The sequence below is a fragment of the Phocoena sinus genome, chromosome 1, assembly GCF_008692025.1.
Source record: "Phocoena sinus isolate mPhoSin1 chromosome 1, mPhoSin1.pri, whole genome shotgun sequence".
Classification (NCBI taxonomy): domain Eukaryota; kingdom Metazoa; phylum Chordata; class Mammalia; order Artiodactyla; family Phocoenidae; genus Phocoena; species Phocoena sinus.
The window spans coordinates 68,301,224-68,319,603 of NC_045763.1; the positions used below are offsets into that span (position 1 = coordinate 68,301,224).

The 18,380-nt window shown below is 43.9% G+C and overlaps 1 protein-coding gene across 1 annotated transcript in view; it reads left to right on the plus strand.

Annotated features, from left to right (window-relative positions):
* The window catches only part of AK5 (adenylate kinase 5), a 236,776-nt gene that overhangs the window by 216,645 nt on the left and 1,751 nt on the right, over window positions 1–18,380 (plus strand). Inside the window, exon 13 of the mRNA XM_032629168.1 lies at window positions 4,489–4,677. Within this exon, the coding sequence (XP_032485059.1) occupies window positions 4,489–4,677 (189 nt within the window). The remainder of the gene's footprint in view (window positions 1–4,488; window positions 4,678–18,380) is intronic.

Below are 18,380 nucleotides of genomic sequence, written 5' to 3' on the forward strand. Positions count from 1 at the left end.
CTGACTTAATCAGAAGAAAACTAAAGTGGGGGGCAGAGGAGAGCAGGGAAAACGCCTCCTACTGCTCTACCTGCTGGAATTCTCCAGGCAAAGCCATCATCACAAGTCAGCTGACACCCTCATCCTGGTGGGCTGCTCTCAGCTGGAGTGACTGCTGATCCCAACTAGATCCCCAGAGGCAGCGAAAGCAAGTTTCCGCAAAATAAAACTAAATGGCCTCTGACACCGTCCACTTCTTTTCCTACTACCCCACCCTCCTCTCCTGGCTCCACTTGGCCCACCAGGCATCTGGCCTGAGTCCCATTCTGAAGGCTCTGGCACCCTCCACTAGGGTGAAGTCACCAGGCTTTGGAGTTACATGCAGCTGGCTCAGGACTGTCACTAGCTAGTCCTCAGTGATTTGGGGCAAGTTAACCTCTGTGGGCCTCCATTTGCTCCCCACAGGGGTTAGAGCGATGGCACAGTGTGCCCGCTGCTGAAATGTTCTTACATATCTCAATGCCCTCCCAAGGGCACTTGTGCTCTAATAAGGGTCCCCTGAATACCCAAAGGCCATGAAGAGCCCAGCACTGCAGTGGCAGAATTCCAGGGAGCCAGCAGGGGAGTGCTGGGGACATGGAGTTGTCTCCAAGTCTCTGTGACTCATCCAGACAAGGACAGAGTTCTCTGTTCTCCCCTCCACGGGATGTTAGAGCAGGGGTCCCCAGCCCCCAGGACGCAGACTGGTATGGGTCCTCAACCTCTTATGAACCGGGCCACGCAGCAGGAGGTGAGTGGCGGGTGAGCGAGCGAAGCTTCATCTGCCTCTCCCCATCGCCCCCCATGGCTCCCCATCGCCCCCCATGGCTCCTTATTACCGCCTTATTACCGTCGCTCTTATTACCGCCTAAACCATCCCCCCCCCTCCGCCCCACGTGTCCGTGGAAAAATTGTCTTCCACGAATGCATCCCTGGTGCCAAAAAGGTTGGGGACCGTTGTGTTAGAGGCTAACCATGGTCCAGGGAAAAAAGGCAGAGCTACTCCAAGGGACTTTCTAAAGAAATATATCAAAGCGTTTTGAAAAATGATTGAATGGTATTTCACTCAAACATTTCAAAAACTTTTAGGTGTTAAAAGCATCAGTGGAAGAAATGACCTCTGAAGCCATGAAAGGACATGGAAGAAACTTAAATGCATATTGCTAAGTGAAAGAAGCCAGCCTGAAAAGGCTACACACTGGATGAGTCCAACACTATGATATTCTGGGAAAGGTTCTATAGAAACAGTAAAAAAAAAAAAATGATCGGTAATTGCCAGGGTTAGGGAAGAGAGAGAGGGAGGAATGGATAGGAAGAGCACAGGAGATTTTCAGAGGGGTGAAAGTATTACGTATTATGCTATAATGGTGGACCATGACATGATGCAACTGTCAAAACCCATAGAATGTCCAACACAAAGGATGAACTTTAATGTCAACTATGGACTTCAGTTAATGCTTCAGTATTGTTTCATTAATTGTAACAAATGTACCACCCTAAAGACATCATAGGGGAAACCAGGGGAGGGGAATTATATGGTAACTTTCTGTACTATCTGCTCAATTTTCCCATAAACCTAAAACTTAAAATCTATTAACTGAAATAAAAAAAAAAGAATCAGTGGTACAGGCCACTTCCAAATGGAATGGCTGCTTGACAGCTTTTTATGTAGGAAGGGAGTGCTGACTCCAGGAGAAATAGGTTAGGTCAGACCCCAATCTTGGCAGGAGAGCAGCTTCTCAAGGTATTATTTTGTGAAGAATCACCTAGGGATCTTCTTAAAATCCAGAGTCAGCAGGTCGAGGATGGTGCCTGAGCATCTGCATTTCTAACAAGCTCCCAGATGAAGCCTGTGCGGCTGGTTCACAGACCACACTTTGAGAATCAAGGTGGAAGCTCCCTCTCTGTCCTGCACTTATTTCAGTTCATTTACTGCCAGCTCCTGCTCAGACACACATTATCTCTGTTTGTACCTGAATGAGTCCCTGAATTGTCATCCGTGTCCTCACAAGTGCCCTGAAAACCGCCACAGTAAGAAAAATCGCCTAGTCTCCAAACACAACCCTGGCCGGAAACTGCTCCAGGAGCCAAACTCTGTAACTGAGCCCTAGGCTGCCTCCCAAGCTCGCCCTCTGCTGGTGGACAAGGGTCATTGTCTTCTAAACTTTCACCCAGCTTTCTTACTGCTCAAATGCTCATTTTTTTCCCCTTCCAATTAATAAAGACAGAAGAGTTAGATGACATGTTCAAGAGGTTTATTTCACTCTTCTAGATTTTGGAGAATTTTTCCACTCTGTTTCTTAAAGTACATCCTTCAGAGGGGGTAGATAAATCATTGAACAGCACTTACTGACAACTTAATGGCTCTGCGTGTTGTCTTAAAGTCCTCCCCTAGCCTGACTTTGTTCCCATCCCTCCCAGGCGCTTTGCATAGTGGGGCGGTAAACTTTCGTTTACATTGCAAGATCAGAAAAGAGCAACAATTTCTTTTGATCCAGGGTTGTGATTGGTAGGGGAGGCAAGGTTGGTATCCTCCAGAGAGAAACATCAGAAGCAAAAGAACACTTTAAGGGAAGGATGGGGAGATAGGGAGAGACACACTACCGATCATACACTATCATTCATTCAGGAAAACATTTCTTTGTTACCTACTATATACAAGACGGGATCAGGAGCTGAGCATTCCTAACGCCTACACACAAAGAGATCATAGCCCAATACGGTACATAACATAGTGACTGATACCAAGTGTTTCCATATGCCAAGCAATCTACTTACATTACCTTATTTAATTGTATTTAATCCTCACAGCAATTCTGTGATCATCCTCACTGAACAAATGAGAAAGTTGGGGGTGCAGAGAAGTTGAGTGACACCTTTAGTTAATGATGAAGTCAGGTAACTTAAAGAAACAATTTGTTATTTTCTCTCATAGGGTTCTGGGGGTTGATGGGCTCAGCTGGCTGGTTCTCACTTGAGGTCCTTTATTCAGCTGCAGTCAGATAGTTGGTAAGACTGAGTAGACATGTCTGGAGCAGGGGCTGGGATGTCTAAAACAGCCAAGGTCTGGTCAGGCATCTCTGTCCACATGGCCTCTCTGTGTGGCTAGCTTGGGCTTCCTCCCAGCCTAGCAGTCAGAGTCATTGGACATCTTAGATGGCAGTTGACCAGGCAGGAACTGCAAAACTTCTTATGATCTTGCTTCTAAAAGCATGTGGCTTCACAATAGCCAGGACATGGAAGCAACCTAAGTATACATAGACAGATGAATGGATAAAGAAGATGTGGCACATATATACAATGGAATATTACTCAGCCATAAAAAGAAATGAAACTGAGTTATTTGTAGTGAGGTGGATGGACCTAGAGACTGTCATACAGAGTGAAGTAAGTCAGAAAGAGAAAAACAAATACTGTATGCTAACACATCTACATGAAATTAAAAAAAAAAAAAGCTTCCGAAGAACCCAGGGGCAGGACAGGAATAAAGATGCAGATGTAGAGAATGGACTTGAGGACACGGGGAGGGGGAAGGGTAAGCTGGGACGAAGTGAGAGAGTGGCATGGACTTATATACACTACCAAACGTAAAATAGATAGCTAGTGGGAAGCAGCCACATAGCACAGGGAGATCAGCTCGGTGCTTTGTGACCACCTAGAGGGGTGGGAGAGGGAGGGTGGGAGGGAGATGCAAGAGGGAGGAGATATGGGGATATATGTATATGTATAGCTGATTCACTCTTGTTATACAGCAGAAACTAACCCATCATTGTAAAGCAATTATACTACAATAAAGGTGTTAAAAATTAATTAATAAATAATAAAAGCATGTGGCATCATTTCCACCATGTTCTGTTGGTCAGTTACAGTTCAGCTCAGATTCAAGGAGGTAGAGGAATGGGCTCTATGTCTCAATGGGGCGAAGAGCTTAAAGTACATGGAGGTAATCAATCAATGAAGACCATCTTGGAGACAAGTCACCACACCAGGATTTGACCCTCAGCAGCCTGGCTCGAACCTTTGTGTGCTCATCCATCATGCTCTACTGACCACCACGTAGTACACACACAGCCATATTGTGCTCCTGGTGGCTCATGTAAGATATAGTGGTGGACAAAGAAGTCTCAGTAGGTCAGGCAGGGCTCCCAGCAGGAAACACCACACACACACACACACACACCCCTCCCCTTAGTGTGGAGGACAGATTGTGACTGCATTGGGTAGCATTCTATACAATCCCTGCATTACATGAGGTGACCTAAAAGCTGAGGACAAGAGACAGCTCTGAGGCAGCCTGTGGAAAGCCGCTCACGTGGAAATAAGGAGCCGTGATGTCCTGTCCCAACTCTGCCACAATGTAGGTCTGGGACCCTGAGAGGAAGCAGAAGTAAAGAACTAGGGATCCCAGGTCTTTCCAGAACCTCGCTGAATGGAATTTCTGAGCATGTTGTGCCCCCTCCCCATCCCCAGATTGGAGACCCTCGCTTGGTGATCTGTATGGACTGCTCGGCAGACACCATGACCAACCGCCTTCTCCAGAGGAGCGGGGGCAGCCCGCACGCGGACGACAGAACCGCTATCACCAAGCGCCTTGAGACCTACTACCGGGCCTCCATCCCCATGGTCGCCTACTATGAGACGAAAACACAGCTACATAAGGTGAGTCACCTCACAGCCCCCCAAAATGAACCAGCCACCTACTTTTTATTCAAAAAAAGAGAAAAAAATAGGAAATTTCAGTTAAGGGATCTTGGAATTAGAACTGCATATAGCTGCACAATTTGGGCCAAAATATGGGTCCCTTACTCTCTTCACTTTTTTTTTTTTTTTTTTTTTTGCGGTACGCGGGCCTCTCACTGTCGTGGCCTCTCCTGTTGCGGAGCACAGGCTCCGGACGCGCAGGCTCAGTGGCCGTGGCTCACGGGCCCAGCCGCTCCGTGGCACGTGGGATCCTCACAGACCAGGGCATGAACCCGTGTGCCCTGCATCGGCAGGCGGACTCTCAACCACTGCGCCACCTGGGAAGCCCCACTTGGCAAATATTTAAAACCACTCCAGTCCTGACTCCAGAACAGCGTGGGCTCCGGCCCTCAGGACTCCCAGAGGGCCTCTCTGAGGAAGCTGCTTTGTCCCTTCCTCTGCCCTGGAACTGTCCTCACCCATGCAGCTGCAGAGATGAACAGCCTTCCTCCCCCACCTGGAGTAGAGACAGCACAGGGCGGCCTAGTGCTAGCCCAGGGGCCCAGGGAGGTGACAATGTTTTGCAGGTGACCCATGAGGCTTGCCAGCAGCTCGGGCCACAGAGGGGGACTGGAGGAGAAGCGAGAGAGCAGCCCAGCTTGGTTTCCATTGGAGGTGAAAGTCTCTGTCCCTTTGTGTTCTCTGGCCTTCTGGGCTCCTGCCTGGTCTCCGAGCACCAGCCTAATTGCCTCCTGATTTGAAGTGACAGCCTGTGTCTTGTTCCCGCAATGCTCTTTGGTTTCTTAGTACCCCTTCCCTGTCTCGTTGGTTATTGAGCCCAAGGCGGGGCTGCTCACTCTCCAGGTGGGCTCCTGGATCATTTAAGGAGTTTTCTCTTTTTTTTTTGCGGTACGCAGGCCTCTCACTGTTGTGGCCTCTCCCGTTGGGGAGCACAGGCTCCGGACGCGCAGGCTTAGCGGCCATGGCTCACGGGCCCAGCCACTCTGCGGCATGTGGGATCTTCCCGGACTGGGGCACGAACCCATGTCCCCTGCATCAGCAGGCGGACTCTCAACCACTGTGCCACCAGGGAAGCCCAAGGAGTTTTCTTAAACTAGATGGGGGTGGTGAATGCACTTCAAGATGCAAGTGAGATGAATCAGTAGCTCAGTGAGATTACTTTAGGAATTAGAGCTGCCCAGTGGTCTAGCCCAGAAACAGAGGACCCTCCAAAAGCACTTCCCTCAGTCCTCAGTGTCGCCCAGTTATGCTTACGGTCGATCCATCCCCTGACACCTTTACTGCCTAATGATAATCAGCCCTTTTGGCCACCAACTAGCTGGAAAAGTGCAATGAAATTTCAAACAAAAGTAATAAAAAAGCAAAGCAGAACTTATATAGCCACTGCCTTATTCTTTGTCTTTGTTATGCCATCATCATACAATAAAGTTAGAACTTCTTGTAACATAAACCAAGGGATAGAAGCATATGTGATCCAAATGGATCCCCTGACCTTCCGTTTTCCTCTCTCACAACGCCAGCTTTGCGCTGCATCTAAGAAAGAATCAGAACTTTTGTCCATGTCACTCCATTCCTCCTTGCACTCAGGGCAGACATCATTAGTCAACTTCCTACCCAGTCTGGACGCTGCCTCAGAAACTTTCTCAACACAGCAATACAGGTAGTCACACACAACTCACTAGAGTTGACCTGTAAGAGAAAGCTTTTTTCACCTTGAGGGAGAGAATTTATTATTGAAGAAATAATTGAAATGTAGCATTTTGAAGTGAACAGCACAATAATTGTCCAGAGGTTGCCTGGGAGAGAGAATACTGGCCTGGGTATAAGAAAACCCAAGCCACAGTGGTGTGAATGAGCTTTGGGAACTTGGTGAGTCATTTCACAGCTAAACCTCTCAGCAGAATAAAATGGATGGACAGAATGGGATCTCCTGGAATACCCTAGGTCTGTCACTCCATGCATGTCAGGGAAAAAAAACAAAAAACAAAAAACATATATTTGTAATCATAAAAGTAACAGAGACTTGTTTTAGAAAATATAGAAAACTAGGTAGTCCCATCACTCAGAGGCAAACATTCTGGATTATTTCCTTCAAATATTTTGGCTATGAATTTTTAAAGCATGATGGTAACCACAGGTATATTCATGAGGTTGTAGGTAAGAGGCACCAACCCTAGCCGGCCTGACCTGAAACACGGAGCTTACTTGTAAGGTTATGTGAACCGAGGCTGAAACGCAGCAGGTCCAGGAAGCCCGTGGGACCAGGCTTCCCTATGCTTTTCACACCTGTCTTTCCCTCCTTCTCTCTCTCATCTTGATTTTTCTCTTTCTCTGGCCCAGAAGCTAGAATATGTCAAACGTGCAGCTTCCATGTTCATGTTACCACAACAGCTCCAAATTCCAGAGAGAAATATTCTGATTGGCCTTGTTTTGCTCCAGTCCCTGCTCCTATCAGCTATGGCCAGGCAGGTGGGGTCACGTGGGGCTTTTTTCACTTGTGGCTGTTCTATTGAGCGCATAGCACGTGCGGAGACACAGCAATAAACAAGACAAAGTCCCTCACTGAAAAGAGAAGAGCAGTAGACAAGAAAATAAAATAATTGCTAATAGGATTAGCTCTATGAATAAGACAAAACAGAGTGACTTGTTAGGCGTGGGGACTTTAGACAGGTGCTTGGAAAGTCTCTAAGGAGGTAGCATTTGAATGAAGACCTGACTAATAAAAACATGGTTGCATGGTTGCCTGGGACTCTTCCCTAAAAACTGAGGGGAGAACAAGGAATTTCCAGAAGAGAAGATCTTGTGAACTGGGAGAAATTCCAGAAATAACTTCCTCAAGTGGCATGTACAGAAGTGTATAAATTGATATTTAAAACCTCTCCTTTTGCTAAGGATAAAAGTAACAACTACTTTTAAAAAAGAAACTAGAAAATTTAAGAGCATAAAGATAAAAATTATCCAGAATTCTTCAACCCAAAGGTAACAATTAATGAACATTTTGATATATTTTCTTACATTTGTGTTTCGTCATTTTTTTAAATAAATTTATTTATTTTATTTATTTATTTTCAGCTGCTTTGTTTCTTCGTTGCTGTGGAAGCTGTGAGTGGCTTTCCTTAGTTGCAGTGAGCAGGGGCTACTCTTCGTTGTGGTGCGTGGGCTTCTCATGGCGGTGGCTTCTCTTGTTGCAGAGCATGGGCTCTAGGCACGCGGGCTTCAGTAGTTGTGGCACACGGGCTCATAGTTGTGGTTCGCAGGCGCTAGAGCACAGGCTCAGTAGTTGTGGTGCACAGGCTTAGTTGCTCCGCAGCATGTGGGATCTTCCCGAACCAGGGCTCGAACCCGTGTCCCCTGCATTGACAGGTGGATTCTTAACCACTGCGCCGCCAAGGAGGCCCTCTTGATTTTTTTAATATACTTTTTGCTCATGGCATCATAAGCCCAGAAATACTCCCAGGCCATAGAGGAAGTGGTCCTGGTAACAGATGATATCCATCCCTGGGTTATTTATTAGTCTTAATCAATTTAAAACATAAAAAGAGAGGCAATGACTCATTAAACATGCATTCAACAGACGCAGAAAATCCAGTTCCTTGGCAACTTGGCTTTTGTAAAGGAGAAAATAAGTTATTCGTTCAACAGTTCTTCGGCTGCAGTGTCCCAACTTCATAAATAGCTTAGTCATTTTTAGTAAGTCCCAAAATACAGCTGTACCCATTTATTGTTCTGGGTAGTCATCCAACCTGGCAGGAGACTTCCTGTGAACTGAGGGATCAAGAATGAGAAATGTAGCTGCTGCAACTTCCATGAAAGGAGTGGAAGCAGAAGGCAGCATCGAATCAAATTTTACCCCTTGGATGCAAAATCCACTTGATAGCCCTTAGCCAAGTGCATTCCTAAGATAGGAGTCTAGCACAAGGCAAGGAAAAACTCAGATTACTTTTATACCTTGAATTCTCTGTACTCAAATTCTTCTTTCAATTGGCTAAAATAACTCTTTTTTTTTTTTTTTTTTTTTTTTTTATGCGTTACGCGGGCCTCTCACTGTTGTGGCCTCTCCCGTTGCGGAGGACAGGCTCCGGACGCGCAGGCTCAGCGGCCATGGCTCACGGGCCCAGCCGCTCCGCGGCATGTGGGATCCTCTCAGACCGGGGCACGAACCCGTGTCCCCTGCATCGGCAGGCGGACTCCCAACCACTGCGCCACCAGGGAAGCCCTAAAATAACTCTTGACCTAATTTTTAGTTCAATCTCTCCACGAATACCTGAGAATGTCACTATGGTGGTTTGTTACACGAATAACCGTTTCACTGTATATAAAATTTAGGTCACAGTATTTCTCTATGGCAAGTCAGTAAACGTTGCCCCATTGTTTTGAAGCACTTAGTGTGCTGGAAGAAAGGCAAAAACAAATTTGGAAGTAAACTTTTTTCAACTGGTATCTTTAAAGAAAAAATTTTAATGTTTTTCCGTGTAATTTAAAACTGGAGTGCAGATATAGGTCTGCTTTTCACTGATTTTCAATGGCATGACAGTATTTTTTAACTCAGGAATGTTTGCTGTATTTTTTATGTACCGCTGTTCCTTGTTTTTCTCAAGAACACATAACTCTCTTCCTTCTACCCCAGTGCCATCCAATGGAAATTAAACGTGAGCCGTATGTGTAATTTTAAATTTTCTAGTAGCCACAATATAACATTAGTTTCAGGTGTACAACATAGTGATTTGAAATTCAAATACATTACAAAATGATCACCATAATGAATCTAGTGACCATCTGTCCCCTTACCAAGTTACTACAGTATTGTTGACCATATTCCTTAGGCTGTATATCACATCCCCATGACTTATCTATTTTATAACTGGAAGTGTGTACCTCTTAATCTCCTTCACCAATTTGGGCCAACCTCCCGAAACCCCCTTCCCCTCCCTTCTGACAACCACCCATTTTCTCTCTGTGTCTATGAGTCTGTTTTTATTTGTTTTGTTTGTTTGTTTTGTTTCTTAGATTCCACATATAAATGAGATCATGCGGTATTTGTCTTTCTCTGTCTTGACTTATTTCACTTAGCATAATATCCTCTAGATCCATCTATGTTGTCACAGATGGCAAGAGTTCATTCTTTTTATGGCTGAGCAGTATTCCATTGTTTATGCACCACATCTTCTTTATCCATTCATCTACTGGTGGACGTTCAGGTTGCTTCCGTATCTTGGCTATCGTGAATAATGATGCATATATGTTTTCAAATTAGTGTTTTTGTTTTCTTCGGGTGAATACCCAGAAGTGGAATTGTTGGATCATGCGAAGACTTGACTAAAAAGCAAAGTAGAGGCTTCATTCCTCCTTCATACAATAAATATTCTAGATCAGCATTGTCCAACAGAGATATCATCTGGGCCAAATAGGTAATTTACAATTTCCTAGCAGTCGCATTAACCAAAACAAAGTAAAAAGAAACAAGTGAGATTAGTTTAACAATATATTTTATTTAACCTAATATAGCCTAAATGCTATCATTTTAACACGTAATCAATATAAAAAATCATTAATGAGATGGTTTTATATTCTTTTTTCAATCTATGTCTTCAAAATCTGGTATTTAAGCATATCTCAATTCAGATTCTAAATTTTCATCAGAAATACTAGAATGGTATTTGTATCTCATAAAATTTCCAGTTGAAAAGGTAGATTTCACATACCCAACTTGTTCAAATATATATATATATATATATATATATATATATATATATATTTTTTTTTTTTTGGCGGTATGTGGGCCTCTTGCTGTTGGCTCTCTCCCGTTGCGGAGCACAGGCTCCGGACGCGCAGGCTCAGCGGCCATGGCTCACGGGCCCAGCCGCTCCGCGGCACATGGGATCCTCCCGGACCGGGGCACGAACCCGTGTCCCCTGCATCGGCAGGCGGACTCTCAACCACTGCGCCACCAGGGAAGCCCCAAATATATTTTTAAATGTTCCAATAATTGAGTCAAATATTAGTTTTAAAAGTTAGATTCACTTTAATTATAGAATATCAAAAACTTAATTCCTCATTTATACTAGCCACATTTCAAGTGTTCAGTAGCCACCTGTGGCTAGTGTTTACTGTATCCTGGATAGTTCTAGCCTCTTCTAGAAAGTTTGAACTAAGTACTGCAAGTAATGAAGGGAACCACTAATTTCAAGCAGGGACATGGCTGATCAGATCTGTTTTAGAAAAGTCACTTTAAGAAAGGACAGTTTTTTGTTTTTTTGTTTTTCATGTCTGTGAGAAGATGTTAGTCAAATTTAAACTACAGACAGAATTGAGAGGAAGAGAAAGAAGGAAAGGGAGTAGCAGGTAACATTTTAAATGGACAAACTGCTGGTACTTTGGGAAGTCCTGTGTATAGAGCCATCATTAATGTGCAGATTATGAATCATCCTTGTATTTTTGCTAAAGCTTGTCCTTAAAGCTCTCTAAAGTAAAGGTGTACATAGTCCTCCTTCTTTCTAAGGCCTTGAGAGTGAGGAGTAATGTGTGGCCTGACCAGATCTCTGAAATGGACGACTCCCCAGGGGCAGCCTTTTCCATGACCCCGACTTTGGAAAAGCGCATCTAATGATTGTCCAGAGACGTGCACAAGTGCTACATGTGAAGGGCTTGGCCGTGGCTGGGCACCACGCTCTCCTCTGGCTGTGAGGGATCCCTGTGGTGTGGGGCTCTGTCTGGTTGAACAGAGGACCGGGTTAGAAGAGGAAAAAGGTGGCCAACACCCACACAATCATCATAAAACACTCAATAGCAGCTTGGTTTTTTCCCCAGGAGCCCCATGGCGCCAATGAAACTCAAGCAATGTTTTGAACAGTGTAGGAAAATTCAGGAAAAACACTCCATCTGGGCAATGTTTGAACCAGCCAACTGTTTTTTTTTTTAACATCCTTATTGGAGTATAATTGCTTCACAATGGTGTGTTAGTTTCTGCTTTATAACAAAGTGAATCAGCTACACATATACATATGTTCCCATAGCTAGTCCCTCTTACGTCTCCCTCCCTCCCACCCTATCCCACCCTTCTAGGTGGTCACAAAGCACCGAGCTGATCTCCCTGTGCTATGCGGCTGCTTCCCAATAGCTATCTATTTTACATTTGGTAAAGTATATATGTCCATGCCACTCTCTCACTTCGTCCCAGCTTACCCTTCCCCCTCCCCGTGTCCTCAAGTCCATTCTCTACATCTGCATCTTTATTCCTGTCCTGCCCCTGGGTTCTTCGGAAGCATTTTTTTTTTAATTTCATGTAGATGTGTTAGCATACAGTATTTGTTTTTCTCTTTCTGACTTACTTCACTCTGTATGACAGTCTCTAGGTCCATCCACCTCACTACAAATAACTCAATTTCGTTTCTTTTTATGGCTGAGTAATATTCCATTGTATATATGTGCCACATCTTCTTTATCCATTCATCTGTCTATGGATACTTAGGTTGCTTCCATGTCCTGGCTATTGTAAATAGAGCTGCAATGAACATTGTGGTACATGACTCTTTTTTTTTTTTTTTGTGGTACACGGGCCTCTCATTGTTGTGGCCTCTCCCGTTGCGGAGCACAGGCTCCGGACACTCAGGCTCAGCGGCCATGGATCACGGGCCCAGCTGCTCTGCGGCATGTGGGATCTTCCCAGACCGGGGCACGAACCTGTGTCCCGTGCATCGGCAGGCGGACTCCCAACCACTGCGCCACCAGGGAAGCCCAACATGACTCTTTTTGAATTATGGTTTTCCCAGGGTATATGCCCCAGCCAACTGTTTTACGGTTCATAAATTCAAGGAACTAAAGAGTAGACAAAACGTGCAATTCCCAAGGTGGTGTAACTACTCTCCTAATTTGCAATCTGTTCTGCTGATGGCTGGGCAGAAATACTACCTCTGACTGCTCTACTTTTCCTTCCAGAAGTCAGGTGAAACCTCAGAAATTTAATCATATTTCCTGTTCACTTGCCTTTAGCTTATTTATTTAAAAAAATCTTTTGTATATTGATCAGGGTATCACTTACTGCAGGATTTTATATCAAGTCTCAGACCAAAAGTGATAAATTCTTCAAGTCAGAAGCAAATCTACTCACCTGGTTTTCAATTAAATTAAATATATGAAAACCTCATACATTCTGACTCTGCTGATTCAGAATTGGAGATCCTTTGGGAAAAGATCATGAAGCTTACTTTTACTCTTCATGGGAAAAAAGGGTTTCTGTAAATTAATATTATCACATTGATTATGGGGTGAAAACTTACCGTATGTGGGAGGACACCTTATTTTCGAATTTGCACAACTGCTGAGGAAGTTCTCTTCACACTGTACAATTAGTATGCTAATTACACAGGATTCTTATCTGTTCATCAAGGACTAAACACTAGCACCTTGTGAGCTCATTTAAATTTGCTCAAGTTGTAAGCACCAAGAATAGTTCCTATAGCTTAGAAAGCACTTAGGAAGTTGGTTCTTTTCCATTTCCTATGAGTTCCACAGTCAGATATGAAAATATAAAAGCCACTTGTTGTTCTCTTAAAATATTCTCCATGTGGGAATTAGATGAGATTCAGGAAATGATCAGGTCATCTCTGAAGAACTGAAGGAGAAATCTGGAGAGTAGACAGAGGGCTTTGATCCCACTCAGTTCAGTTGGGCTCTTTTTTGCTCCATAAAAATCCAGTCTATACCTTCCCCCACCACACACACACACACACACACACACACACACACAGAGCTTCTATAAGAAAAAAGATATTATCTCATTGCCTCGCAATTTTTGTTCTCAGAATTCTGCTTCTTGGGCCTAATGAGGGCCTCAGATTAACTTCATATATTTCCCACTCACCCAAGTCAAAGGCTGCTTTTTGCATCTAGAAAGTCTCATTATTTGATTCTGTCTTGAAATCGCCTCACGTCCTTAGGCTCCACAGAGGCACACACCACAGCACGTGACTCTGGATGGCAATGAGCAGCTTTCTTTTATTTAATTAAATAAATAAAGGCCTGGATTTAAGCCACAAAGCAAAATGAAGAGGGAGGTTTTGGATGGAAATAGAAGCGGGAGATGGCTCAGCTAAGGCTCCAGGGCATGACTCACTCCCTCAGCCCAGCTTGCAGCTTCCCCCAAACATCAGCCTTGGCCTGATTGACAAGATCCCGCTGCAAAGCCTTCTGCCTCCCAGTCTCAGACGTCAGAAAGTATCAAGTGTCGCCCTTCAGATGCTTGTGCTCATTAGCCCTTGTTTCTGAAACCAAGTTGCCCAGCTTTTACAAGAGAGAATCCATATCTTTCTATAAAGTCCAGATAGTGGGTCAGAAAATGGGCTCCAAGAGTGTGTTTCTGCTCCTACAATAGCCTGTTTGTGAGGAGAGGGAAGAAGGAATGGGAAAATGAGGGTACTTTTTTTTTTTAATTGAAATATAGTTGATTTACGATGTTGTGTTAGTTTCAGGTGTACAGCAGTGATTGTTATACATATATATTTATATTCATTTTTAGATTCTTTTCCACTATAGGTTATTACAAGATATTGAGTATAGTTCCCTGTGCTATACAGTAGGTCCTTGTTGGTTATCTATTTTATTTAATTTTTAAAAATATTTATTTATTTATTGGCTGCTTTGGGTTTTAGTTGCGGCACACGGGGTCTTTCGTTGCAGCATGCTGGCTCTTCATTGCGGTACGTGGGCTTCTCTCTAGTTGTGGCACACAGGCTCTCTAGTCGTGACACCTGGGCTCAGTAGTTGCAGCATGAGGGCTTAGTTGCCCCACGGCATGTAGGATCTTAGTTCCCTGACCCGGGATCGAACCGGGGTCCCCTGCATTGCAAGATGGATTCTTAACCACTGGACCACCAGTGAAGTCCCTGGTTATCTACTTTACATAAGGCAGTGTGTATATTTTAATCCCAAACTCCTAATTTATCCCTCCCCCGTGCCTTTCCCCTTTGGTAGCCATAAATTTATTTTCGATGTCTATTTCTGTTTTGTAAATAAGTTTATTTGCATCATTTTTTTTTTAGATTCCACATATAAGCGATATCATATGATGTTTGTCTTTCTGTCTGACTTACTTCACTTAGTATGATAATCTCTAGGTCCATCCATGTTGCTGCAAATGGCATTATTTCACTCTTCTTTAATGGTTGAGTAATATTCCATTGTATATATGTACCACATCTTCTTTATCCATTCATCTGTCAATGGACACTTAGGTTGCTTCCATGTCTTGACTATTGTAAATAATGCTGCTGTGAACATTGGGGTGCATGTATCTTTTCGAATTATAGTTTTCTCCAAATATATGCCCAGGAGTGGGATCACTGGATATCTAGAGGATATTTTCTAGATACCTATCTAGAGCCAATCTCTGAGGAAACAAATGTTTCTGTTTGATTATGTCAACCTATTCCTTAAAAACCATTACCCGACTCCCCATTATTTTTATATAATAGTCTATTAGCCTCTTTATAGTCAACCTCTTTTTATTATTCCAGCTTCACTCCTTGCTACTCCCACTAAGTTCAACCATACAGCTATTTTGAACTGGTGGATGTAATATACAAGGATGTAGTCAACAAGTACAAGGACTTTGGAGTCAGAGACCTGGGTTTGAACCAGGTGTCTGACACTTGCTTAGCTGTATGACCTTGGGAAATTTAATTCATCTTTCAGGACCTGAGTTTCATCATCTGTGAAATGGGGATAACAATACCTGTCGCCTAAGATCATTGTTAGAATTACCTGTTTGTTTAAAAGCACTTGTGCTAGGGAGGAGGGGAGGATGGAGCAGGGGTTGGAAGAAGGGAGCAAGTGAGAGGAGAGGGAATGAGAGAGGAGCAGAAAAGGGACGGTGTGATAGATGGAGGGAGCCCAGTAGGGAGTGAGGGAGTGAGCAAAGCAGGGATTCAGAGAGGGCAGGAGGGAGGGGAGAAAAGGAAGCGAGAAAGTAAAGCAAGGGTGGAAGTGAAAAAAAATAGCACTTATGCTTCATTAGTAGTAAAGTGTATTATTTTTAATGATGATGACGACGACAACTTTCCTCAGGAAGCTTCCTGCCCTCCCAAGATGGTGTAACGTATCCCTTTATCCAGAGCTCCTGTGCTTACCTGACAACAGCGTGAATTCCTATTGTTTGTCTTTACCCTTGAGCTGTGAGCTCCTTGAGAGCAGGACCATTATGTCCATTTCACCGTGGTTTCTCCAGCATGTAATATATTATTGGCACCCAGAAGATGTTTGTTGGTTGAAAGGGAAAAGAAGAAGAGGTAAAGCAACAAGCAAGGTGCTATGAGGGACAGAAAACAGCAACGTCCCTGCCCCCCAGATGGCGAGCCACCAGCCAGGGAGACAAACCAACTGCGGGTTGCTCTTTAACCCTCCTGTAAGGATCAAGTATGATACGTTTATGGGGAAGAGGGGTAGAAGCTGAAAAAATGTTTTTAGGTTTTATTTTTTCCTTGTGAGATACAGCATACATACAGGAATGGGTAAAAGTTATATGTAAAATTTGAAGAATTATAAAATGAACACCGTGTAGTCACCATGCAGGTCAAGAAACAGCAGACAGTCACAGAAGCTCTGCCACATGTCTCTCCCTCCCAATCAAATCTCCCTTCTTCTCCCCAGGAAGTAACCACCATCCTGACTTTTATGATAATTATTGCCCTGGTTCACTGTGGTTTTATCATCTGTGTATGGATCCCTAATCGATATAATTTAGCTTTGCTCATTTTTGAACTTCATATAAATTGAATCGTACTGAATGCATATTTTTTCAACTTGTTTCTTTCCGTCAACCTTGTGAGATTAATCCATGTCGCTGGATGTAGCTGTAGTTTGTTTGTTTTTTCCATTACTATAGTATTCCATTATATGACTATGCCACAATTTATTTATCCATCTACTGCTGATGGACATTTGCACTTTTTCCGGTTTGGGACTACTACAAACAATGCTTCTACAAACATCGTTATTACCTATTTTCTAAGATATTTAAACATTTACTTTTTTTTTTTTTCATCTGGCTGTGCCGGGTCTTACTTGTGGCACACGGGATCTTTGTTGTGGCGTGCGAACGCTTAGTTGCGGCATGTGGGATCTAGTTCCCTGACCCGGGATTGAACCCGGGCCCCCTTGCATTGGGAGCGTGGAGTCTTACCCACTGGACCACCAGGGAAGTTCCTAAATGTGTACTTTTTTTTTTTTTTTTCCTTTTGAGCATTCATTCTACCTCTGGAATCCCAGGGGTTGTGAAATCAAAACTCATCTGCACAAAGAAGGTAGACAGGAACTGAAGCAATCATCTAGAGTTTCTCAAAGTGTGGTCCAAGATGATCCACATCAAAATCATTTGTAGAACTTGATTAAATTCGCGGATTAAAAGGCCCAGCCGAAAGTCACCAAATGAGAACCTCTGGAGATGAAGTATGAAAAAGCTGCATTTTAGCAAGCTCACAACCCCGCCCCCTCCATGAGTCTCATCTGCATCACCAGGCCTCTACTTTCTATGGATGCTACATGTGCGGTGGGACAAATCTCAGTGGTTGGCACAATGTTAGGAAATTTTGAGAGGAGGGGGTGGTAGTGCCTTCATGCCCAGGAAATCAGCTCCCTCCTACTTCCTCTGTTGTTGGCTCCTTGCCCTGGCGTATCAACCATCTCCAAGAAGGCTCTGCCCTTAGCACTTAGCACACCTGCAAGTTGAGGTCTCAACTTTTGCTTTCTTTTCCACACCCGTCCTTCTCATCCCCCAACCTCTGCCCTATTCCTACCCTGCTCCAAACACTCCAGAACACTCAGAAGTCTCATTTTAACTAACTCAAAGCCTTTCCATGACCTTTAACAATACTTTATCTACCTCAATAAGCACCTAGCTCTTGCTGTTTTTGTTAGACGGGCTGTAGGTTACAGCAAAATTGAGCACAAAGTAGAGTTCTCATATTCCCCGTGTCCCAAAACACACTCAACCTCTCCCACTATCAACATCCCACACGGAGTTCCCCGGTGGCCTAGCGGTTAGATTTCCGAGCTCTCACTGCAGGGGGCCTGGGTTCAATCTGTGGTCGGGGAACAGAGATCCTGTAAGCCGCAAGGTGTGGCCAAAAAAAAACCCCCCAGAACAAAAATATCCCACACAGGAGTAGCACATTCGTTTTAACTGATGAACCTACATCAACACATCATTACCACTCAAAGTCCATAGTTTACATTAGGGTTCACTCTTGGCGTTGCACGTTCTATGGGTTTTGACAAATGCATAGCGACAGGTATCCACCATTATAATATCACACAGAATAGTTTCACTACCATAAAAATCCTGCGTTCCACCTACTCATTCCTCTCTCCCCCCAGCTCTCGACCTTTTCTACTGTCTCCACAGTTTTGCCATTTTCCATTACATCATATTGTATGCAGCCTTTTAAGATTGGCTTCTTTCATTTAGTAATATGCATTTAAGTTTCCTCCAAGTCTTTTCATGGCTTGAGAGCTCATTTCTTCGGAGCACTAAATAATATCCCATTGTTTGGATGTACCACAGTTTATTTATCCACTCACCTAAGGACATCTCGGTTGCTTCCAAGTTTTGGCAATCATGAATAAAGCGCCTATAAACGTGTGTGCAGGATTTTGTGTGGACATACGTG